The sequence below is a fragment of the Micromys minutus genome, assembly GCF_963924665.1.
Source record: "Micromys minutus genome assembly, chromosome: X".
Lineage (NCBI taxonomy): Eukaryota > Metazoa > Chordata > Mammalia > Rodentia > Muridae > Micromys > Micromys minutus.
The window spans coordinates 101,196,495-101,221,844 of NC_137970.1; the positions used below are offsets into that span (position 1 = coordinate 101,196,495).

Sequence of the window (25,350 nt, forward strand, 5' to 3'; positions counted from 1 at the left end):
AGAATCCTGTCTTGAAAACAGGCCTTGTTCAGTACAACAAAAAATAAAAATAAACCACATGTGTTGACCTCATCTTTCATAGAGGCTTAATCCGACCCCCTTCAAATCAAGTGAACCTCCTCTTAGTTGCATCTTGCCAGGCTTAAAATATTAGGACATCTTGTGTCATGCCTTATGGGTAGCCAAGCAGCAATAAGAGATGGCAAAGCACCATTTGATAGCATGTGGAAAATGGCAAAAGGAACAGGGTTGAATTCAAGAGGGTGGGCTCCAAATAATTGGTATTCTGACAAAGCTCTGATTTTTCATCCCAGGGCATGTCTTGCCCTGTCCTGCATTGTGGTATGGCCCTGCAAATGATAGAGGTGATACTTGAGGCTAAACCTCAACTGGCACTGTGTTTTTCTGAAGTTAGAAATCAGACTGTGTGGTCTTCCATGGCCTAGGCTGATTAAATGTATACTGGGCAAATGGCAATTTATAGCAGTAGGTGATGTGATGGGGGAGTGAGCATCATTTTGATCAATTTCAAAGATCAGAGCCTGTAAGAGGCTCATTTTACAATCAAACCTGTCACCTAATATCATTCAATCAACCAAGAAGGACTTTGCCTGAGTTTTCTGGCTTATGGCATATGGTCAGCATCTTGGAGTAGAGGGGGCCAGTTTGTGATCTGGGGTAGCCTACAATTCCTTCAGAATAACATAAAGACCAGTGGCTATTGGTTGAGGGTATGGGTCAATCAATAGCAGCCAAGGCTCTGGGCTCTATATCTAGCATGAAGTGAGGAGAGAAATAGCATTACCCTGATTTGAAAATTATAGAATGTATATATATAAACCAAAATGAAAACATCACAAGTCACCATTTTTGTTTTGATGTATCAGCTTTAAAAATTAATTTAAGAAAATTTAAAAGAGCAATTTATTTGTTCTGTTTCTGTTTTGTGTTGGTTTCTTTGTCTGTTTGTTTCTGAGACAGGGTCTTACTGCATAGCCCTATCTATTCTGTACCTCAGTTTGTAGACCAGGCTGGCTTCTAACTCACAAAGAGCCACCTGCCTTTGCCTCCTGAGTGCTTGGATTAAGACTGCATCACCACGCCTATCTCATAGATGGAATGAAGCTAGAAAGAAATTAGCTGCAAGTAGAATAATTACTGGAAGTTGGAAATGTGGGAGTGGAGAAAGGGGCTTGGATTTGATCGGTGTATGTCACTGCATACATCTGTGCTACACTGGACTATTTTAATATACAGAAAATGTGTTAGTCGAAAAATAAGAATCCAGAGAGAAGACCTGGTAAGATGGATCAGGAGGTAAAGGTGCTTACTGTTAAGACTGACAACCTGAGTTTGATTTCCATGACTCACATGGTGAACTGACTCCAGAAACATGCTTTTTGACCCCACACATAAGCCATGACATGTTATATGTACAATAAATATGTGTAGTAAGATTTTTTAAGAAGTTAAAAGAACAATAAAGATTAAGGTAATAGTTGCAATTGGAACTCAGAGATAAGAGAAATCATACGTGAACACTAGTCCAAGGCAGGGTTTAATTTGGGTTGAAAGATGAAAGGGAAGGGGAATGGCATTTTATATGCAGTAGGAACGAGACAAAGTTTAAACAGCATAAGTCAGATGTGAATGTATTTGTATGCACATGTGAGTACATTTTATAAGTTACGAGAAAGGCCCGGGATGGTGGTACATACCTTTACTCCCAGCACTTGGGAGGCCGAGGGAGGTTAATTCATGAGTTTGAGGCCATCCTGATGTACATAGAGACTCAGGCCAGCCAGGGCCAGTCTCAAAAATAAAAATAATAAAAATAAAGTCATGAGACAGGACGTAGCAGGAAGGGTGAGTTGAGATCATGGACTGTTATAAGATACTTTGGAATTGATGTGTTGGTGACAGACAGGCACTTTTTGAAACAGCTGTGTAACCTGGAATTCACTATTCAATCCAGGTTAGTTTCCAACTCAGAAGTCTCCTGAAGTTCAGAATAAAGGTGTGTACCATTATGCGCAGCTCAAGTATATGTGTTATCCATATGCATCAATATTTGCATATGTGAGTATAAACTTGTAGGTGGCATGCCTGCATGTGGACATGTATGTGAAGGCCAAGAGCTAATAAACTCAGGAATCTTCCTCACTCTACCTGTTTCATCCACTGGGGCAGGGTCTCTCGGGAGAACCTAGAGCTTGTTGATACAGGTCATTAGATAGCTAATTTGCTGCAGAAATTCTGCCACTACCTTAAGATCACTGGAACAACAGGGTGTCAACAGTCACCTGGAATTTCCATGGGTTCTGGTGATATCCAGGTCCTCAGTGCTTTCGTGGCTAGCACTTTATTATTGACTGATTATTACCCCAGACCCACTGTACATTTTCTTGACTGGCTGGTCTAAAACTTGCTATGTAGACCAAACTGGCCACAAACTCGGCAGCCTCTGACTCTGGGCACTGGCATTAAAACCATGTACCACCGTGCCCAGCCCTGGTCATATTTTATGCATTTAACGATGATGGCATCTATCTAGCTCATTGAAGGCAACGGACATTGATTAGATGGAATAAGCCACTTAATTTTTAGTTCACTGCATTACAGTGACACAAAAACACCAGAAAATTAAACTGCACTGTTAATATCATAAAAACAAATACAAACCTGGTTTTCTTTAAAAGACAGGTTCACTATGTAGTCCTGGCTGGTATGCTTCTTGCAATGTAGACCAGGTAGGCCTCTCACTCACTGAGATCTGCTTGCCTCTGTCTCCTGAGACAATGCGATTTTTAAAAATGGAACTCAGTGAATCCTGCTGGAAAGGGAGAGGAAGGATTGAAGGAGCTAGAAGGTCAAGAACACCACAGGAAACCCACAGAATCAACAAGCCTGTACTCATAGGGGCAGAAACTAAACCTACAATCAGGGAGCCTGCATGGGTCTAACGGAGGTCTTTTGCATATATATTACAGTTGTGTTGCTTGGTGTCTTTGTGGGACTCCTAACAAAGGGAACCTGCTTTTGGGACCCTTTACTGAGTTACCTAGTCCTGCCTTAACATGAGGGGCGGTGTCTAGTCTTACTACAACTTGATATACCATGTTTGGCTGATATTCATTGGAGGCTTGCCCTTTTCTGAAGAGAAATGGAGGGAAGATGTAATATATGAGAGAATCAATCAATCAATCAATGATTTTGAAATGTCCTATTCCATCTATATAAGCATCAGATACTACTGCAAAATGATTCCTATTTTATAGGGTACTGAGGAAATTTCTATATACCAGTTGGACATGTCCTGAATGAGATCATAGTTCACTAAACCTGTTTCCACATAATAAGAACTTGTCCTAGTACAGATAATCCTTGTAATCAAACATGGTCTGTTCTGGTATTCAGAAGAAATACAATTATACATTTCAAGTTTAGTTGTTTATTTAATCAGGCAAGCAAGACTGGAGAGATGGCTTGGCAGTTAAGAGCACTGGCTACTCTTTTCTCAAAGTCTCAGGTTCAATTCCTAGCACCAACATGGCAGCTCACACGGTCTATAATCCTAGTTTCAGGGAACGCCCTCACATAGACATACACCCATGTAGAATACCAATGAATAGAAAATAAAAACAGTAAGTCATAAAAAATCAGGCAAGTAGCAATTTTCTGTTTATAGAGCTATTCATTCATAGCTGCATTCTCAATTCTGTGTGGCTGAGGACAGAACATGGGACCTTACACATGCTACACACAGGTGTTCTATCATTGACTGACGGGACTATTAAAAAGTAGTAAAAATTTTTCTTGATGAAACTAGATTTTACTTTAAAATTTTTACTTCTTTACATTCGAAGCTAGGGATTGAACAAAGTTCCTCCTATATTCTAAGTATACATTCTACCACTGGGCTACCATTGAGAACATTTTAGCACTTATATAATTTAGTTGGGCCTTTGGTATAGTTCTGTAATCACAGCTACTAAAGAGACTATGGTAGTAAGATTACAGGTCCAAGGCCTACTTGGGATATAGTAAGTTCAAGGTCACCCTGGACAACTTCATGAGATTATTTTGAAATAAAAGCAAAAAGGGAGACAGGATATGGCTTAGTTGTAGACTTTATTTAGAATGTAACACACACACACACACACACACACACACACACACACGACCAATTGACTTCGGGGGCAGTTATTTGTTCAATGTAAAGCTGAGTGTTTCACTTTGTTTATTTGCAGATATGGCCACGAGCAAGACCTTAATGTCATGGTGCCTGCTTCCAGAAAGCCATTCATCAGCAGTGAGAAAGACATAGGGTTGGGTTTGAAAGGCCAATGTGTTCTTTATAGAAAGAGTGAACTATAGAAGTAGAGCTCAAGCTGGGTATGGCAGTATACACCTTTAACACCAGCACTTGGGAAACAGAGGTAAGCATTTCATGGAGCCAACATGTTCTACACAGCAAATTCTAGACCAGAAGAGCTACAGTGAGACCCTACTTAAAACAAAACAAAACACCAACCAAACCCTTTCCTTCTTCCCTTATAGGGCTAGAGAGACGGACAGCTCAGTGGTTAAGAGCATTGGTTGTTTTTGTAGGGGACCAGTGTTCAATTCCCAGCATCCATATGGTGGGTCAGAACTCAAGTCCAAGGGGATCTAGCACCCATTTCTGACTTCCACAGGGACCAGGCACACAAGTTGTACAGATGTATGTACAGGCAAAACACACATATACATAAAATAAAATCCATGCTGTGGGCTGAGAGGTATTGCAGGCCAAGATTAGAGAGCTGACTGTAGTTAGTGTAGATTGTTGAATACATGGCTGAGAAAAATGATACACTTGCTAGTAGCTGCTGTCAGCTTGCTGGTATGCATATATGTCCCCCTCCATCTACTTACCCCCTTTAAAGGAAAACAACCAAATTGAAAAGAATCAGATTTTAATTTGTGATGTGTGCATTTATACAGATGAAAATATTCACAGAGGCTTGTTCGATTCCTGCTCCTACATAAAGAAAAAGTATGCTGAATAAAAAATGTTCTTTTATCCATCCATTCCCATCAGGGAGGGAAAAGTGCATGTGTATTCCATAATAGGGGTTCAATCTTCATGAATGTTGAAGAGTTTGGCTACTTCATTGAGATCTTCATGTTGCTCACCGTCCTTAATGATCTGAGGGATAGAGTAACAATAGGTTCTTAACTCATTTCATGTGCACTCTGTCCTGGCCCACACAATGGGGCTGCCTGGCCCACAAACTGGGCTAGTATCCAGTTACACACTGGGAGGGGATTGTGGGAACAGCTTTCTACTAACCCCAAATGAGCAGTTTGACAACCCTCAGGCTGCCCAGCCAAGTTTCAAGTAAAAAAAAAAAAATGCTGCTGAGGCAAGGCTATGCCTTTGTTTTGTTTAAGTACAATATGACCTTGATGGACAATGCATTTCAGGGTACCAGGTGAAGTCAAAGGAATGAACAACCCCCACTCTCATCTTCCTCTAAGGGCGCTGACAGGCACCTACCTTCCTTGCAATTGGCATTCGGTTAAAGACGTTCCATAGCACAATCCCCACTACAACTTTGTCCCTGAGGTAGAAGATGACACCTTTGCCGTAGTCCTCCCCTTCAACAGGGACCTGTGGGACTGCAAGGTAACTGGGAGGAATTTTGATTTCAGAAGCTTCTGACTCTGTCTCACTCTCCGAACGGATGCCAGTTCCTGTGGCCAATTGCACAAATACAAAACCAAAGTTTGGTCATTTTGAGCTTGAAAACTTCTAGAAGGCAAGTGGCTTTGTATATAAGTGTATAAGCACACATGTGTATGTGCATGTGAAAACCTTGGGTATCACCTCAGGATTGTTTGATTGTTTTTTTAAGAGAGGGATTTTCTCAATGGCCTAGAACTCCCCAAATAGGCTAGGCTCTTTTAAATAGGCCCAGAAAGTCCCAGCAAACCTGTTCCTGAGCCCCCAGCGTTGGAATTACAATCATGTGCCACTCTGTCCGCCTTTTAAAACATGGTTTCTGTGGATTGAACTCAGCTCCTCATATTTACAAGGCAAGCACTTTTCTCAACTGAGGTATTTTCCAGGCCTAGAAAGTTTCTTTTGAAATTGGCTTCAAGCTACTTCTAGATGTTTTTATTCTTCAGTGTATTCTCTTGCCATGTTTGATTAACAGAGCCAAGGGAAGTTCTTTCTTGCTATCTCCAGGGCACTGCTGAACCTCACCTTACATTTTACTACTTCATTTATATTTTGTGCTATAGACATTTCCAGGTATCTGGATCTTTCCAAACTATAAAGTCTTTGAACCCATCCTCTCACAAGCATGATTGTACTGGTTAGGGTTTTGTGCGTGCGTGTGCGTGTGCATGTGTGTGTGTGTGTGTATCAATTTAATACAAGGTAGAGTCATCTGAGAATATCTGCCTCCATCAGACTGGTCTGTAGGCAAGTCTGTGGGATACTTTGCTGATTAAAGATTGATGTGGGTGGGCTCAGTCCACAAGCAAGTACTGAGAATACCACCCCCACCCCCACCCCCCCCCACCCCCCCCCCCCCCCCCGCTGATGGTTCTTCCTTGTATCATCAGCTAACTAAGCCTTGGGGGGATCAAACCCATAAGCATATTTTCTCCACGGACTCTGCTTTAGTTCCTGTGGGGCTGCACTAAGTGATGAATTGTGACCAGGACATTTAAGCTGAATAAATCTGTCCCTCCAAGTGGCATGGTCTCTTATCACAGAAATAGAAAGATTTAGAACAGTAGCCACTAGCCACATACAGCTATTTAAATAATGAAAATTGTTTGTAATTAAATAAACGATAGAATCCTTTTCTGAGACAGGGTCTCAAGTAGATCAGGCTGACCTTAAACTTACAGATAATGTCCTGTTTTTTCCTTCTTAAAAAAGTGCCTTGTCCATGAAACATATCCAGCAAAAAAGATGGTTAAATAACTTAAGCCAAGGTCATGGAATAAGGCCAAAGAGCTAATGAAAGAGATGTCTATAGGAGGAAAGCCCATTCCAAGAGTAGTGCCTCCTCTCTGAAGCAGACCTGGCATCCACATCTGACAACTGGAATTAGAGTCAGCTTAAAAACTCCTTAGCCCAATTCTTTACTTGCCAGGATCCAGGGAAGGCAGCAGGTGCTGAGGCTGCTGAGGTGAGGCTGAGGCACTCACCTGGTTCTTGAGATTATTATGGAGTAGGCCATTTAAAGAAAAAAGTTCAGGTTTGCTTCATCACTTAGATTTTCTCAGCCCTGAGAGACAAACTAGAATCACTGAGCAGGATGCTGTCCACTGTCTAGGGTGGATACATATAATATCTGAGTCTCTGATTTGACCAGAATATCTGAACAGCAAAGTGTGAAAAGTCTGGGTTTGGTTACTTTTTTCAAAAAAGCACAACATAGAGGCTTTGGAATGGCAGCAGCCCTCTGGCCCATACAGAATCAACTTGTTCAGAACTCAGGCCCACTACTTCTCAACATTCTTCCTGAAGAAGTACTTGGACTTCCTTACCCGACTGCTCTGTGGCAGATTTTGGGTTGTCTTGTGCAGTTGCTTTTGCAAAAACACCAACTGTGGGCAAACTACTATCCACCAGACCAATAGCTTCATAGCCGACATCAGGACCCAAATCACTCCTATGGAAGCAAAGAGGACATTTTGTCAAAGGACCATAAGGAATGACAAAGAGATTTACTGTTACCAGGATATCTGAGGACATGCATGAGAGCAGGATTATCTCAAATAGCATTGTTTTCCCTTAAGAAGCTGCTATACACATCATACCCATATAATAAAGACTTAAGCTTCCTGAATTTTATGATTTTTATCCCATAACACATATGGGGTGGTATAGGTTCCCAACGTTGTTTCTTTTCAAGACAGGATCTCATTGTGTAACCCTGGATGTCTTGGAACTAGCTCTGTAGACAAGACTAGCCTTGAACTCAGAGGTCTGCCTGCCTCTGTCTCCTGAGTGCTGCGATTATAGATATGCACCCCCACTGCTTGGCCCAGGTTCCCTACTTGTGATACTCTGCGTTTCTTTAACTCACATTAAAACTGCCTTTTTGGAACTTTAAAGTGTGTCCTTTTAATGAAAATTGGAATCTAATGATTATGGTTTTATTAACTTATAGTATTACCCCTTGTTTTCACAGAGTGACTTCCTTTCTTCCTCCCTTCCTTCTCTGTGTGTGTATTCTTACATATATGCATGTGGTATGGCACAGGTGGAGGTAAGAAGACAATTTGCAGGAGTGGGTTCTCTTTACCATGTAGATCCCAGGAATTAGATTTAGATGGGGGTCAACAAGCTTAGCAACAATTTTTTACTTGCTGAGCCACCTCACTGTGACTCCCTTTATTACCTACATCTTTCTTAATATATCCGAGGGACAGACATCATTATAATGCTTTGAGGTATAATCTAAGTTAGTGCTTCCACTAGTACATGTTTTATTTTCTTTTGCTAAAATAAATTTAGTATGTTCAGAGGAGAATCAACAACAAACCCTTAGAAGATATACCTAAGCCCAGATAACTATATAATTCCAGACTCATTTTTTCTAATGGTGTTGTATGCACTGACCTAGAAATCTGTTACTTTTTGGTGGCTCACACATAAAACCATGTGTGACTGTCCTATAAAGTATTTCTATTAGCTGTGAATATCTCCAACATCAACAACTAGTCTTCTGAAACCTTGAAGCTTTTCTTTCCATAGTTGTAGAGTACTGGACACTGGCCAGGATCCTATCCATGCTAACTCTTCTCCCATTAATCTATGCTCCATCTCTTTAACATGAGACAAAACCCTACTAGATTGTTGCACACTAGCCTCAAACTTGACATTCTCCTGCCCCAGCTCCCTACTTAATAGGTAGGATTATAGTTAGGCACAGTTTCAGCTAACCTTATCTTTTAATTAAAAATCAAAATCAAAGAATACTAAATAGGATTAGCCCTGAGGACTTGAGAATGTTCAGTACCAATCAACTACTCGATAAATCATACTCTCTCTTTCCCTTTTTCCTTTTAGAGACAGGATGCTTCAGGATGCTTTTCCTGATTGGGTTGGGTTTTTGGTTTTTGTTGTTTTTGCTTTTGTCTTATGTGTCTGGGTGTTTTGCCAATATGTTATCTATCACATACATGCCTGTCACCCATGGAAGCCACAAGAGAGTACCGAATCATGGCCCACCCATAACCTTTTAAAATTCAAACAACTGTCTTATATATCTGTGATTTTTTTTTACATTACTGTAATAGGGCTTTACCATAGGCCTAGCTCGCCTCACACAGCTAAATCAGGCTGGCCTTGAACTCACAGAAATCTTCCTGCCTCTGTTTCCCAAGTGCTTAGATTAAAGGCATATGCTACCATTCCTGGCAAATTGCTGATTTTCAAGGTTACATGAACAGGCTGTGTTTTGCTAAGTATGTTGAGACCATTAGGGACACTAGTAAAGAATAATTAGAATACACTGCAGCCTACTCTTAAGGCTATAGCTTTGTACCAACTACTATCATTCACAGTCTTAGTTTCCCAGAAGCACTGGTGCAATTACCACTCATTTACAAATGTCCAACAGGGTACTTTTATTCAATAACCCCTTAATGGACATGAGGTGGAACCTTTTCCCTTATGTAGAAAGGTAAATGGACTAAAAGGAAACCAAATTACAAACCAAATTAAAAAAAAAAACTGTATTTTGAGCTCATTAATTCAGAATTCTAACCAGTTATGTCCCCAGGGCACAAAATTTTACCAGAACATTGACTGATGCCAGTATGGCTTAGCAGCTCCAGTCATATTTTCTCCAGCCAGTCTTCCACTCACAACAGCATGATCATGATGTTCTACTCGCCTTCGACCCAACTTTATATCATAGAAGCATGCAGCATCTCCTGCCTTCAGAAATAAATTATGGAAATAATGTATTTAAAAAAAACAAGTCAAAGGCAGAATATAAACTCTGGGCCCTAAAGGACCTTGCAATGTTAATGTTTACCATCTATAAGCTAGAATTATTCCTAATAAGCAAGACTCCATTAAAACAAAACAAAAAAAAAACTCCCTTAAATCTTCTTTCCTTTGTGTATGTCTATTTCTCCCCATTTCGTTATAGCACATAGGCTAGTTAATAATGGAGTATTGAAGAATACTCTTCATTATTTCAGAGATAGGGTCTCTCTATATAACCCAGGCTGGCCTCAAACTACTGATTCTCCTGTCTCAGCTTCTGAGATCACAAGCCTTCACCACCATATTCACCCCAGAATAATCTTTTCTCTATATGGAATGCAGTTTTCAGATGTGACTACATATTGCCTAGAAATCTTTCCTAAGAGGAGTTTTTTCACTATTCAGTAGTCAGTCACTATGTGGTTATGGAGTGTTTACTGTTTACAAAAGCTGGGTTATTGTACATGGGCTGGTAAGATAGAGTAGCATGAGTCTTTCCTATGAGGAGTGTAGAACCTAGTACAGGAAAGATACAGCATTGTTCTTAACCACAAGGCAATGTAAACAAGTACTATGCCCTAGAAGAGGTATAGATTCAACAAGCTAAGTGCTTCTGAGAACCCTCAGCTAGGAGTGAACAGGGCCAGCTTCATGCAGGATGTGGTATTTAAGCTCTTCAACTCTTGTTCATTTTTATAGTTATTTAGACTCCCCCAAAGCAACCTAAAAATCCAATAAGTGAACAACTGCAAAGCAAACTATGGTCAAGTTAATGGGATATTATGTAATCATTGAACTGTTTACAGAGTCTGAAGTGACAAGTCCGAAAACACTTACTTTTACAATGTTAAGTGAAAAATAGGAGAATTCAAATGTTTATATATAGTAGGCTCACCTCAACCACATAAAACGAAGGGGGAAAACCCTTATGTTCAAGAAAACAAAGGGAAGGAAATAAAATAAAACATTTCTGGTTGCTACAGGTGACTGACCCATTTTTTTCTTTCTTGTCTGTTTTCTATGATGAACATAGTACAATGGGCATAAAAAAAAATTCCAGACATTGGAGGAGGAAAACAACCTTGCCCATCACCTATGGCCTTAGTTACAGAAAATACATTGCAGTGTTCTAGCAAGGAGGAAGTTACCTCGGAGTTTCTATATATGAATATCTTGGTTTGGCAATAATAGGCTTTAAAAATAGCTGAAAATAGTACTCAAGGAAAATGCAAACAGAATGACTTTCCTTTCTAGGAACACACTGGGAAGGTGCTTCACCCTTCTCTGGACTTTAAGCTATGGGAACAGGAGGTATGTCTGAGAGCTGGAACTACAGAATTGTTAGGAGTTCAGTTCCCTTAGCCATACACTTTGCTCCTCTCACTCCTCCATATCTTGCAGATGGGGCCATAGGTGCTCTTCTAATACAAGCACTTCACAGGTTCCTAGTGTCTCTCCTCAGCCACCAAACACTTTGACTCTATTTGGTTAAGCTATTACTGACCTGGGTTTGCTTGCTTGCTTACTTTTCTTCTTTCCTACTGAGCTTTAGCGCTTGGCCAATGAATCGCACTAGGGTGTGCTGTAGCACACTTACCACCCAGATGTTAGAACGTGCTTGCAGTTCTGCGTTTACCCGGAAGCCACCAAAATCTGAATCTATTTCCAGTCCACCAGTTTTGGCCAACTCGACATTGGGTTCTAGGCCCACAGCTGTCACTATGTGGTCAGTTTCTACCTGAAAGGAGAAAGTGATTCGGTCGATAAGCAGCTTTCACTGATGTTCCTTCACATCACAGTGTTATACCACATTAAAAATCAGACTTTCAAAAAGCTAATGTCCTCAGGAGCCCAATAACTCAGGCTTTTTCTATTCTCAGTAGTAGAATGCTTTTGTAGAAAAAATAAAAATAAAGAAAACTGTATTAGAGCTTCATAACTAATCATAGATGAACTTATTTCCAGTAAAGAGACTTTAAGCTCTGCTTTTATAAGAACTCCCAAGCTCCACACATATTCCACGTCACCTGAACAGAAAGCTGCTATCCTAGGGAGGACTAAAGACTAACAGTCGGGGGAGGCTAAGGAAAACAGCTCCCATTGTGTCCACTCTAGTTTTCATTATCCTATTCTCACAAATCAATGATGTCAAGTAAAGAAATGAGAATAAGGAAATGGAAAGGAAGGACTGGAAGGCCTTCTGGCATTCTGTCTCCTTCTCCTTACCTTTCTTCCATCTTTCAGCTTAATGAGTAACTTGCCACCGCTGACTCCAACGGATTGTACAATTGCGTTGGGCATCACTTTCACTCCCTCTGTAAGGAAAATGAGACCCAAAACTCAACTCACAAGCCTGGGATCTCTGTGAAAAATAAGGAAGCTGGTTGGAGGCCTCCTGTGTGGAAAAAATCAGTCATCCTCAGATGCAGGCAGCTTTGAGGAATCAACTACAAGTACCTACACACACAGTCCACTTTTAGCATGTCTGGTAATGTGGTGCCTCAGATTCTGAATGCTTGTGACCTTGTCTGACTGAGCAACAGTGAAACATTTCCTCTGCCAGGTGTCAGGAATTATGTCAAGGGAGTTCCCAAAAAAAGCTAACTTTGCTTTTAGTTACTCTCTAAGAAAGCAGCTATGGACAGTCTTTCTACCTCGTTTAACTTTTTCCATGGTCCAGTTGCTGAGGTATTCAGGAAGGATCTTCCCCATATTTCCTTTCTCAGGGAAGAGCTGGATCACTTCTATGCCTGTGGCTTGAGCTGGGAAGGAGAAGGGAAACTAGTTATAGAAGGCAAAAGCCAGTCCCTGAAGTTGGAGGGGAGACAAAGGAGAGTTAGTCAATCCTGAGGCCACTGCTCCTGCCTGTGGGGCACTAGGGCAAGATAGCCTTAATGGTGGAGTTTATTCAAAGGCAAACACAGAGGTGCCAGAACTCTGTCCCTGGATTAAGGTACCAACTGTGAATTTAGTGCACATCTACTCAAGAACCCAAGGGTGACATAAGTGCTTTTCAAGCTCTGAATATAAAGCACTCTCCTAAGAAGATATCCAGAGTTTAGCATGTGCATTCACATAACCCCAGCCCCATCCCCACCAAAGAAACAAATAAATATCATTTAAGACAGAAACACAGTGGCCATGAAAAATTCAAACCAGAACCCACATATCTGTTTAGGGGAACCATAATATTCCATACAGTTCTTTAGTTTCTATGGACCTTTTCACCTTACTAACCCACTTCTTTACATACTTGATTTCTAAAAAGTCTTGTAGAGAAGGTACAGGAAAGGAAAGAAAGCCCTACCGTAAAGTTATTTATGTTACAATTTTCTGGTCACTGAGGGACTGTTCTTATATGGGAAGAGGAACCTCAACTGAGAAAATGCCTCTGTCAAAGGATATGCAGGCAAGTGTATAGGACATTGTTTTAAATTAATGGTTGGTGTGAATGGGCCTAGCATACTGTGGGATGTACCATCTTCTGTAAAAAAGCTCCTGCCTCCAGGCTCCTACCTGACTTCCCTCATTGATGAACAGTGATGTAGAAGCATAACCCAAATAAAACTTCCCCACCCTAACTTGCTTTTGGTCATTGTCTTTATCACAGCAACAGAAACTAACTAGATTGAAACCCTCATCCAAATCTTAGTACTTAGCTTTTTATTCTTTTTTTTAAAAGAGATTTATTTATCATTATATGTAAGCACACTGTCATTGTCTTCAGACACACCAGAAGAGGGCATCAGACCCCATTACAGATCTGATCTTTGAGCCACCATGTGGTTGCTGGGAATTGAACTCAAGACCTCTGGAAGTGCAGTCAGTGCTCTTAACCACTGAGCCATCTCTCCAGCTCTTAACTTTTTATTCTATAAAATTCTTATTTGGGGGAGAAGTGGGGTGAGGGAAGGTTTGCTTTGTAATTCCAGACTAGCCTTGAACTCACTATGCAAGCCAGTCTAAAACCTAACTCAAAATCTTCCTGTTTCTATCTCCTGATTTCTGGAATTATAGGCATGTTCAAACATGCCTGAACTCATTTTGTAAACACTGATCCAACCCTAACTCTTCCTGGCAAATATATTTCTGGAATTGTGACAGTTCACCAAGATGTGTGATATATGACTAGAGAAAGAAAGTTGAAATCAGTTCTCAATACTCACACTTTCTGCCAAGAGCACAGGCCAGTTCACTCCCAAGGAAGCCTCCACCAATAACTGTAATTGACTTGACTTCCCGTGAGATCTTCTCCAAGGCTCGAAAATCTCCAATCTGCAGGATCATATCAGTTTAGTCCACTGATTTCCCAAAGGGGCACAAGATAATAATCCAAGAAAACATTTTCCTCTAAATTTACTGCAACAGACATTTGCACATAATATTTTGTACAAAGTGGCTCAATTATACCCTTTATGTTATTAATGTGAATATTTTTCTCGACTGTAACATTTCTTCTAGCAACAGTGGTTGTCAACTGACATCAGTTTTTCTTCCCAGTCCAAGGTGAGTAGTATGTGGCAGTATCTAGACACAGTTTGGCTGTCTGGACAAGATGCTCCTAGCCTCTAGTGGAGAAGCCAGTGATGCTGCCAACATCCTATAATGCAAAAGACAGCCTCCCACACAAAGAATTATTCAGCCTAACAATCAAGAACTATAAAAGACAATACGAAGAAACTTCATTTGATATGTGTAGATAGAAAATTCTGGCAAGGCATAGGGTAAAGAAGCAAACAATCTCCTTTCCTTTGTCCTTGTATACTCAACCTTTTGCACAAGGAGTTCTGGTGGATCAAATATGAGAGAAACCAACTGTAGTAGGGCAATCAGAACTATATCAAGCAATGGAAACCAAATGTAGTTTTCTCCTAGAAGTAGAGAAGCCTGAGTAAAGTATTGGAAGTGCAAGGAGAAGTGACTTGCTCCAAAGCCAGACAGCAAGTCTGAGAAGAGCTCTGAATAGAACTTGGATCTCACAATTGGAGAGAGAGCACTTGGGGGGACACAAAAGTGTGTTACCCCTTCAAAACAACACACACTAATGCCCAGTAAAGCATTCACCTTTCTGAAGAGTGTTGTTCTACTCTTCACCTCTGCTCCAGCCCTATCAATGGCAGACAGACTTCTTGGAGTGCCTCCTGGAAATATAAGAAAGAAAGTCCTTTAGCCTGACAAGCAGGAGCTAGCCCAAATAACCTCTAAAGGTAGGAGCTCTCTGCTTTGACTGTGTCACAGCAGTGGTGGTGGTGGTGGTTACCATGGAGTGACTGACTAGTAGATAAGATAGTTTGCCTCACCACAGGCTCCTTCTCAGTTTCCTTTAAGGAGAGCTGACTCTCCTTTTAGGGGACCTTGCCTCAATGACTAGCCAAGCCAGAAAGGCTTCCTTCCTTTTCCCATGGCGTGTGTTTGTCTCTCTGTGTCAGTTTTCTGAGACAGGCTATTACTATGTAGAGCAGGTTGGCCAGAAACTAACTAAGATGACAGCCACTTCTTTTAATAAACTTTATTATAAAAATTGCAAATAAATAAAACATCACACACTGAAGCTAACCAGATATCTACATTCAAGATTCTGGACATCAGTTTTCTTAAGGATAAATTGCAATGTCTTTTCAAGAGAAGGGTACACTCTAAAGTTTGAATTAGCTACCACAGTAGAGAAGACAGCAACCTCCAGAAATACTCACCTGTTGCAATCAAGCACTTTTCAAAGGTAATCTGAGAGCCATCATTAAGTTTCACCATGTTGCCTCTGACATCCAGCTGTACTACCTGGTACAGTTGCATACATACACACAAGAGGTAGAGATGAGTAAGTTATGAAAAACCACTACGATATAATATTCACCACTTAAAAGTATACAGTTCATTGGTTTTTAGTCTACTCACACAATCTAATTGTAGAACATTTCATACCCACCAAATTAAACAAAAAAAAAGCCTCCAAACATATGTTGTCAATTCACCTCAATGAGAAGAATGTTTTTGACCAACACCACCCTTAAGAAATTGTTTCTAAGTAATTATTGGGGTTTTTGGGGGCGGGGTTAAGACAGGGTTTCTCTGTGTAATAGCCCTGGCTGTCCTGGAACTCACCCTGTAGACCAGGCTGGCCTCCAACTCCCAAGGATCCACCTGTCTCTGCCTCCCGAGTGCTGGGATTAAAGGTGGATGCCACTACTGCCCTGCCTAAATAATTACTGGGACCATAGTTTTTAGGACCCAGTTTCTTCAAGAAACCATTAGCATCAATAGGATCCCCAAACTTTCATTATGATTTACTGAAATGGACAATGGAGAACATCTTTTCTGCCTTGTCATTTAGAATCCTTATTTCTTTAACTCTACTGCATTCTGAACATCTCTGCAGAATCTTTCTTCAACTTCTAGTCTTCACTGAAACACAGCTATCCCTTTGGAATGTTACACTTAAGAGATATCACAAGTGTAGGAAGAGGAAGGTGTTCTAGAGTCTGACTGACATCTATTTACATCCCTTTAAATCACTGCTAGGAAACCACTTCCTACCACTGCTCCTTATCTCTAAGGACCCTAAAATTTGGCTCCTATTTTCCTCTGTGCCAGACTCTTGTTATCTCCTAAACTACTACTTCCACCTCAAATATCTTACCACAATTTCCTCTCAGGCTCACTGGTTGTTTGGTTGTCTGGTTGTTTGTGATAGGGTCTCATTATGTAGCTTGTCTGGCCTGGAACTTGCTATGTACACCATGCTTGTCTCAAACTCACAGAAATCCACCTGCTTCTGCCTCTTGAGCACTAGGATTAAGGCACACACCACTATACATGTACACAAGCCTAGCTTTGCTGCTTTCTTAATTCTCATTATTACTAACTCCTCAGTTTTTGTTCTGTTTGTTCGCTGCAGTGTGGAGAATGTACCTGGGGCTTTGTATATGTTTAGGCAAGCACTGTACCATGAAGCTATATCCTCAGCTCAGCCTCACTGTCTTCTGTATTTCCAATTTTCTGATTATTTGGTTGGTAGTTCCATTCCAAGTAATTTGGACCAATGGTAGACTATTCAAATGGCTCTTTTGTCGGTACTCTTAATCCCCTTGTCTTCACTAGGGTTAAGAGCTTGAATCTGAGAGATGAGTTTGCATTATCTGCTCTATTCCTTATTAGCTGTGAGACCATCCCATCAAGAAATACCTGTTAAACATCTATGGTTCTTTACAGGCAGTTCTAAGTGCAGGAGACACAGCAATGAGAGACATTATTTTCTCTGCCTTCAGAGTATAGTAAGACAAAAGCAGCAATTTAACAAAGATCAACAATAGTAAGGAGTGGCAAATCTGATAGACATGGGGCAGGGCAGGTGGCACTAGAAACATGGGGTGGGGGCATTTGAGTCAGGTTGAGTTGGGTAAAGCTTTCTGGAGGCAGCAGCATAACCTCCTTTGCTTTGACCTTGGTAAGTTCTATCTTTAATACACCTGACAATTCAACATCTTTTTCCCCTTGACAATCACTATACAGCCTGTTTTATTGTGAGATCAAGTGCGGCCATTAGATGTGCCTGTAGCACAAGCATGACACATGGTAATGCATCTGTAACCCAGTGCTATGGAGACAGAGACAGGCATACCTCAGAGGTTCGATAGTCAATTTAACTGAGTTAGTGAGCTCCAAGTTCAGTGAGAGACCATGTCTCAAAAAATAATGTGGAGAGAAATAGCTAAGATACTCAATGTCAATATCAAACTCCACATGTGCATACACATACAGTAGTACTTACATATACACATGCACACACATATGTATGCACACAAACCAACCCATACCTTTACTTCCTTTTTTCCAGCTATTGAATAAGGGGATCTTTCTATTCCTATGTGTCTCTCCATTTTATTCTCTTTCAGAATCTTCACCTGGTCCATTCATTCCTTTGCCCTCCCCTGTGTTCTTATATATCCAGTAAGACCAATCTTTAATCCTATGTCCTCCTCAAACTTTTGTCCAATTGCCATCTCTGCTTATTTAAACTTTTAATTTAGGATTTTCAAAAAATAATACCCAAACACTACCCATTATTTTATTTACTTACTTTTATTGTACTAAAATTGAACCCAGATCCTTGTGCACGCCATGTAAGCTCTCTACCACTAAGCTACACCTCTAGCCATTAAGCTTTTAAGAGATGGGGGTCACAGTTTTTTGCCCAGATAGGTCTACAATGTATCCCAGACTAGCCTTAAAATTGTAGCAGTTCCTCTGGAAGTAAGAGTGTGACCGACCATGCCCAAATTTCATTTAAACTCGTGTGTGTATGTTTTCATGTCTGTGTGGATACATGTGCTCATTCATGTACAAGACAAACGACAAACTTGGGTATTGTTTCTGAAGCCCTTCCCTGTCAACCATTTCTTTTTGTATGTTTGATTTTTTTCTAGGTCTCATATAGGAGGCCTGGAATTCACTAAATAGGTTAAGGTAGCTGGCCAGCAAGCCCTAAGGATCTACCTGTCTCTGCCTTCCAAGCACTGGTATTACAGACATTTTTCCACTACCTCTGGATTTGTTGTACATAGGTTCTGGATATTAAACTCAGGTCCTCAAACATTTTACCCTTAGATCATCTAAATCTACTGAAAGAATAGTGGAGATGATGCAGCGAGTAAAGCACTTGCTATACAAGCCTGAGGAACAGGGTTGGACCCCAAATACCCACATAAAAACACTGTAGTTGTAACCACTCACTTGCAATCCCAGTGCTAGCAAAGTGGAGACAAGACTTCCAGGGTGAGCCAGCTAGCAGACTAGCAGAACCAGTAAGCCCTACGTTCGACAAGAAACTGGCACAGTAAACAGGGTAGAGAGAGGTTCCATACGTCAACTTCTAGCCTCTACATGCATATGCACACACAATGTCAACATGAATATACACAAGCAAACAACAAAAAAATAAAGGTACTTTGACTTTTCAGTGTTATCTAAACCCCAGAAGCGGACACCTTATAGTTCTTTCCTTACCAAGTTCCTTGGCGATGTTCTGCTTCTTCCAAGTACCTAAAACCTTGGCTTTTATCCCAGGTTTCCTTGTACTTCTAAGTTATTTCCTGTTGTTTTTGTTGTTTGAGATAGGGTCTCATTAAGTAGCCTTGGCTGGCCTAGAAACTCTATGTAGATCAGGCTGCTCTCTAACTTGCAGATATCTACCTATCTCTGCATCCCACATGCTGCAATTAAAGGCATCCACCATCATGCCTGGTGTTCAAACAGATTTTTATCTTTCCCTACCTTTCCCCTTACCAGATTTTCCTCTTAAAATGTTTTTCTGAGCTGGGGGCTAGTGGTGGTGGTGGCACTATTACTCTAGCACACAAATAGATACTTTGTCTCTTTGTTCTCCATCTCCCACCTTTAATCCATCTTCAAGCCTTAGGGATGTTTGCCTTTAAAGCATCCCTCAAGAATGGCCCTCACTCTGATCAAGTATTTTCTTCCATGCTGGGAATCTAATGTGGTTCTATACAAGAAGTAATACATTATTAGGAACTTGGGCTCTGACTAAAATTTTTGGGTTCCTCCTCTCTAGTAAGATAAGCCTGGGTTCATATTCTGTCTTCCATTTACTAGTTGTACTAAGTTTAGGACAGTTAACATTTCTGTATTACATTTTTTCTCTCTGAAATGGAATTTATATGTTGTAAGGACAAAAGAACTGTAAGATAATGAACATAAAGCATTTAAAAAACTTGGCTTATAAGATTCTAACATGAAGGCTGGGAATATAGAGACTAGCACGCAGGAGGCCCTTGGTTCAATCTCCAGTAATGTGGAAAGGAGTTCAGAGTCACTGGACTGGGGATGTTGCTCAGTACACAGAGTGCTTGCTCAGCATGCAAAAAGCCCTGGATTTAATCTCCAGTACTGAATAAACCAGGTGTGGTGGTACTTGCCTATAAACCGCCACACCTAGGAGGTGGAGGCTTGGGACATGGAAGCAGGAGGACCAGAGTTCAAAGTCATCCTTGGCAACATAATGAGTTCAACATCAGACTGTGCTACGCAAGAACCCATCTTTAAAAAAGGGGGGCTGGGAGAGCTAAAGAGATGACTCAGTGGTTAAGAGCACTGACTGCTCTTCCAGAGGTCCTGAGTTCAATTCCCAGCAACCACATGGTGGCTCTAGACCATCTGTAATGGGATCTGATGCCCTCTTCTGGTGTGTCTGAAGACAGCTGCAGTGTACTCATATACAAAAAAAAAAATCAATCAATAAATAAAAATGAAGCTAAAATAGGTAACTACATGTTATCCCTTACAGTCCTCATCTTCATGATCATTACCACCCCATCCTAATGTGAACTCTGTTTTGTCTGAATTATTACAATAACTTTTGAAATAGTCTATCTCTATTTTTAAAATTTACATTATAGCTAGGCAATGGCGGCACATGCCTTTAATCTCAACATTCAGGAGGCTAAGGCAGGTGGATCTCTGAGTTCAAAGTCAGCTTGGTCTACAGAGCAATTTCCAGTATAGCCCTGGCGACACAGAGAAACCCTATGTCATAAAACTTTTTTCAAGTTTATATGGATGGGTGTTCTGTCGGCATGCATGTATGTGCACCATATATATGCACCTGGATTGTTGTGAGACACTATGTGGATGCTCTGAATTGAACTTAGTTTTGTTAGGAGAGCAGCCGGTATTCTTAACTGCTGGGCCATTTCTCTGGTTCCTCTATCTCTAGTTGTAACCCTCTGAAATCCATCACGTTCCAGTCAACAGTAATTATCAAGTGTCACCAGCTCACTAGTACACACTGAGTTCAGGCTCTCCTACATGGTGAAAAAGCTTCCATAACCAATCCCTACTAAAAAGTTCTCAGTTTTGCCTCTTGCTACTTCCTAACTTGAATAGAGATTTTAAATTCTTCTTGTATGCACACCTTTAATCTCAGCGCTTAGGAGGCAGAGGCAGGCAAAGATCTCTGTCAGTTCAAGGATTGTCTAGTCTATATAGTGGGTTCCAAGACAGCCTGGGCTACACAGAGAGACCCTGTTGCAAACTACCCCTCTAAAAAAAAACCCAGACAACAACAAAGTAAAAAGAAAAAGTTTTCTTATACTATTTCCTAAACTATCATTTCTTTTAAGGTAGACAATTATTCTACCCTAAACTACACCTCCAGTCCCCCCATCAAGTTTTCTGGTTTCTGCTTTACTGGTAACTAGCTGCTTGTTTTCCTTGAACTAAATTTGTTTTTCTGTACTGCTGGGCACTTGCTCATCATATTACTTCTTCCCTCAAAAGTTATTCTCCTGAATGTTCTTTGCTCCCATGTAGTCTACGCCTTTTCTTTAATATTTTCTGCTCTAGGACTCAGGGGGTAAGAACACTTGCTGTATGAACATGAAAACATGAGCTACAATCCTTGAAACTCATGTAATAAAGCCAGACATAGCAGTGTATAAATCTTTAAACCAGGCATTGAGAAGAGGCAGAGACAGGAGGATAACTATAGCTTGCTAGCCACCAGCTTGGCCTCAGGTTCACTAAGAGACCCTGTTCAAAAGGCATATATTAGGCAAAGTAGTCGAGTGAGACACCTGACACCCTCCTCCTTACACTACACTACACTACACTACACACCACACACACACGCGCGCGCGCACACACACAAGCAAACACTCATAGACACAAAATAAAATAAATAAATCTAAAAAGCATAATTTAGTAAGAGTTTAGGTCTATAAGAGTTTTTCTCCAGGAAGCTTCCCTTGCATTCATTACTGCACTGCACACCCTTCCTCCTACTAGCTCCCAGCACACAGATCTCCCAGACAGTTCTGAAATGTGATTAGTTGTCTGTGTTCCCGCTCATGTCTCACTACCAGCTCTATTACAGAAGGAGTGTCACAGTGAGTCTTCCAGCCATGCTCTTCATCCCCTCTATTAAAACACTGACATCAGTTTACAAACATAGTCTACTGTTTCCCATTAATAAAGGACAATAAAACGAAGCCTTCCCGGGACCCCACAAGCATCCTCTGATAACTGCTCTCCTTATTTAGGCAAAGTAAATTTTCCATGGTGCATTATGACTAAAGTGTTATATTATGCCAAATTTGGTCTAAACTCTTGTTATCAACAATTTTGGAGAAAGGTAAATCAAAACAATAGGAAGGAGGAAAATGCAGAAGAACACAGAAGAGTGGCAAGAGCATGTAGAATTCTAGTATCTGACAGTGGGACTTTCCCTGGCAAACCTTAGGACTTCATACTCTAGGCTTGGCTATGGGCTTTCTCTAAATAGACATACTAAACAGTATTAATCCTAAAATGCTTTGGCTTTTCCTTGATCAAGTACAACGAAAGAGGAAACATGAATTGAAGAAGAAAAGCACACCACTGTACTTGCTGGCTGATAACTACACTGAGCTCCAAAGAGAAAGTAGCCTACGAGCTCACCTTCTTTCCAGTGAGGACAGCCACACCACCATTCTCAATATGAGGCAGGTCCTGAGCAGAGACATAGAAAGAAGGTGGCTGGAAATATATGCTGTATGGGAAAGAGGAGAAAATTATAAGCATCTGGTATTGCTATAGGTTCACCTTATAGTTTTAGTAAAATAATGTCCATAGGAAAAATACATTCAGGCACATTTCTTCCAGAATGTTTCTAGGTACTAGAGTTTGGTGGTGACTTGCTTATTGAAAAGTATTATAGATCAATGGCTCAGTTGGGTATTTAGCCCCTTAAGACATTTGGCAATTTTTGGAGACATCTTGGATTGCAACTTTTTAAAAAGATTTATTTATTTTATGTATATGAGTACACTGTAGCTGTTTTCAGACACACCAGAAGAGGTCATCAGATCCCATTACAGATGGTTGTGAGCCACCATGTGGTTGCTGGAATTTGAACTCAGGACCTCTAGACGAGCAGTCAGTGCTCTTAATCACTGAGCCATCTCTCCAGCCCTTTGGATTATAATTTAAAAGGGGATGATACTCTATCTGGTAGCTAGAAATAAGGGTGTGTGCTATACAGGACAACCCTTACATCCAAAAAAATGATGTTGCCTCAAACAGCAATCAATGATGTACAAGCATGAAACTAAGCTGTAGATGTAGAACCATTTCAAACTAAGAAAAAGGGCATTCAAGGAGCTGAGATTCACACATTGACCCCCATTAATTTTTCAGAATGATGCTGCTGGTCAATGGAGCAAGCAAGATCTTGCTCCTAGATGTTTCTGTCTGAAACAATTAAGCTGGTGTGTTGGCATGTATCTAGAGTCTCAACTACTCAGGAAGAATGGGGTATATTGCTTAAACCCAGTAGTTTGGGGCTAGCCAGGGCAACAAAATGAGAACACAATTTTAAAAAACTAAGTAAATAATTATGATAGATTAAGCAGGTAACTTGATTGATTATAAGTATGCATTCTGTCTGAAAATGAAACATAATAGTAAAGATGAGGGACACAAACACATCTTGGTATTTAAATTTTTTTTAGATTTATTTATCTTTGTGGATGTTTTTCCATGCATGCTTGTCTGTGCTTGCAAGAGTCAGAAAAGAGTGTCCTATCCCCTAGAACTGGAGTGTCAGATGGTTGAGAAACCACTTTGTGACTGCTGGAAATCAAAGAAGGATCCTCCACAAATGCAAAAGTGCTTTATAATGTTAACCCATCTCTCTGGCCTAGATTTGTAAGATTTCAGAGAGAAAAACACTAGAGCCCCAAAAACAGTACTGGAATTGAGAGACCTAAGAAGTAATTTAGAAGAAAAATGCTCTGAGCCTATAGCTCCAAGACTTGAGGCGCTTTGTTTGCTTGTTTTGTATCTTTGAGACAGAGGCTGTTACTCAGAGGCTAGTCTTGAACTCCTGATTGTCTTGCCTTATCCTCCCAATGCTGGGGTTTCAGGCACCATTATGCCCACTAGCTCCAAGTGTTGTCTGTGCATAGATTCTGATAATGAGGCTCTTCATTATAGACTTCCCACTCTACCCTCACAATTGGGAATGCTGGCTAGAATATCAAAGTGCCATTAATGGCACTTTGTTTTTTTTTTTTTTTTTTTTTTTTTTGGAATACAAAAATAGAGCCTCTCTTTTGTTTAAAAAACAAAAACAAAAAAACAAACAAAACAAAAAAGAAAACCCCAACAGCAAACAATATGCACAACTAGAGGTAGCTCCCCAGCTCCTCCCCTTGGAGTCTGCGGACGGGCAGGGAGGGGCCAGGCAAGCCCCGGGGCTTGGGGCCCAAGTCCTCTGGCTGCCCCCGAAAGCTTCCTGTGAAGGGCTGGTAGTTGAGGAAATCGAAGCGCCATGGTGTGGTGGCCCCGTGGCAGGCGCTTCATGAAGTGCACCTCGAGCTGGTGCTGGTTCATCTTGGAGCCCTTGCAGGTAAAGCCATGTACCAGCCCTCGTACTTGGCATTCTGCAGCGCCGTGTAAATGGCACTTTGTTAATGCTTGCTGTAGAGGTATAAGGACCAAGTTTTAGCCCCAGAACCTGCATAAAGAAGCAGGAATGGTGACATGCACCTTTAATCCAAACACTGTAGGAGCAAGGACGAGAAAATCCTTGGTGTTCATTGGCTAGCCAGCCTAACCTTATTAGGTGAGTCCCAGACCAGTGAGAGAACTTGTCTCAAAAAAATGGTAGCTGGCACTTGATAAATAACACCAAAAGTTCACCTCTGGCTTCTACATGTATAAAGGCATGTATGTAATGTATGTATATGAGCACACATACATACACATGCCCAAAAATAAGTAAGGGTGTCAAAAATCAGCTTTACTTGCTTTTATGTGACATGCCTAGGTATTTATAAAGAACTGACAACACCATCTAAGCTAATCACCAACAGAGAAATCTAAACTAAAGGTCCTAGAAGTAGGACCTAACACTGTACAGTCCAGCGTTAAACTGCTGACTGCTGGTAGTTTGGGGAACAGAAGTTAGAATGTTCTTTGTGGTCAGTTGTCTCTGAGCCTGAGCACAACAGCAAACTCCCACGTACAGCCTTCCAATTTTTCATCCATGGTCAATGACAAAATCCTAACCTGCTCCCCATGCTCAGCTGAAAAGGATGGTCAGGCCCATTTTACACACCTTCTCTCTTTTCCATTCCACTGTCTGAACTGCAGTGTCTTTGTGACATTTGGATCATCTGAAAACCATAATTCTTTTGAAAGAGGAGGTCGCATGTATGGCAGTTCAGGATCTTCAGACACGATCAGGACCTGTAGATACAAAATGATACTTATCAGAGATGAGTAATTTAAGAGGAAAATATTAAAGCATCCACACTGGCTAAGTGCTTGCACACTGTACCCTCTAC

General features: G+C 40.8%; 1 protein-coding gene across 1 annotated transcript in view; it reads right to left on the minus strand.

Moving 5' to 3' along the window:
- Nucleotides 1–4,941: 4,941 nt before the first annotated feature.
- AIFM1 (apoptosis inducing factor mitochondria associated 1) overlaps nt 4,942–25,350 on the minus strand; it is a 37,550-nt gene continuing 17,141 nt past the window's right edge. The window contains exons 5-16 of the mRNA XM_080910910.1: nt 25,122–25,252; nt 22,460–22,550; nt 15,703–15,787; nt 15,074–15,150; nt 14,176–14,284; nt 12,664–12,771; nt 12,236–12,324; nt 11,607–11,747; nt 9,813–9,955; nt 7,555–7,679; nt 5,543–5,739; nt 4,942–5,191 (exon numbers count right to left, since the gene is read on the minus strand). Of these exons, the coding sequence (XP_080767036.1) occupies nt 5,120–5,191; nt 5,543–5,739; nt 7,555–7,679; nt 9,813–9,955; nt 11,607–11,747; nt 12,236–12,324; nt 12,664–12,771; nt 14,176–14,284; nt 15,074–15,150; nt 15,703–15,787; nt 22,460–22,550; nt 25,122–25,252 (1,368 nt within the window). The 3' untranslated portion in view covers nt 4,942–5,119. The remainder of the gene's footprint in view (nt 5,192–5,542; nt 5,740–7,554; nt 7,680–9,812; nt 9,956–11,606; nt 11,748–12,235; nt 12,325–12,663; nt 12,772–14,175; nt 14,285–15,073; nt 15,151–15,702; nt 15,788–22,459; nt 22,551–25,121; nt 25,253–25,350) is intronic.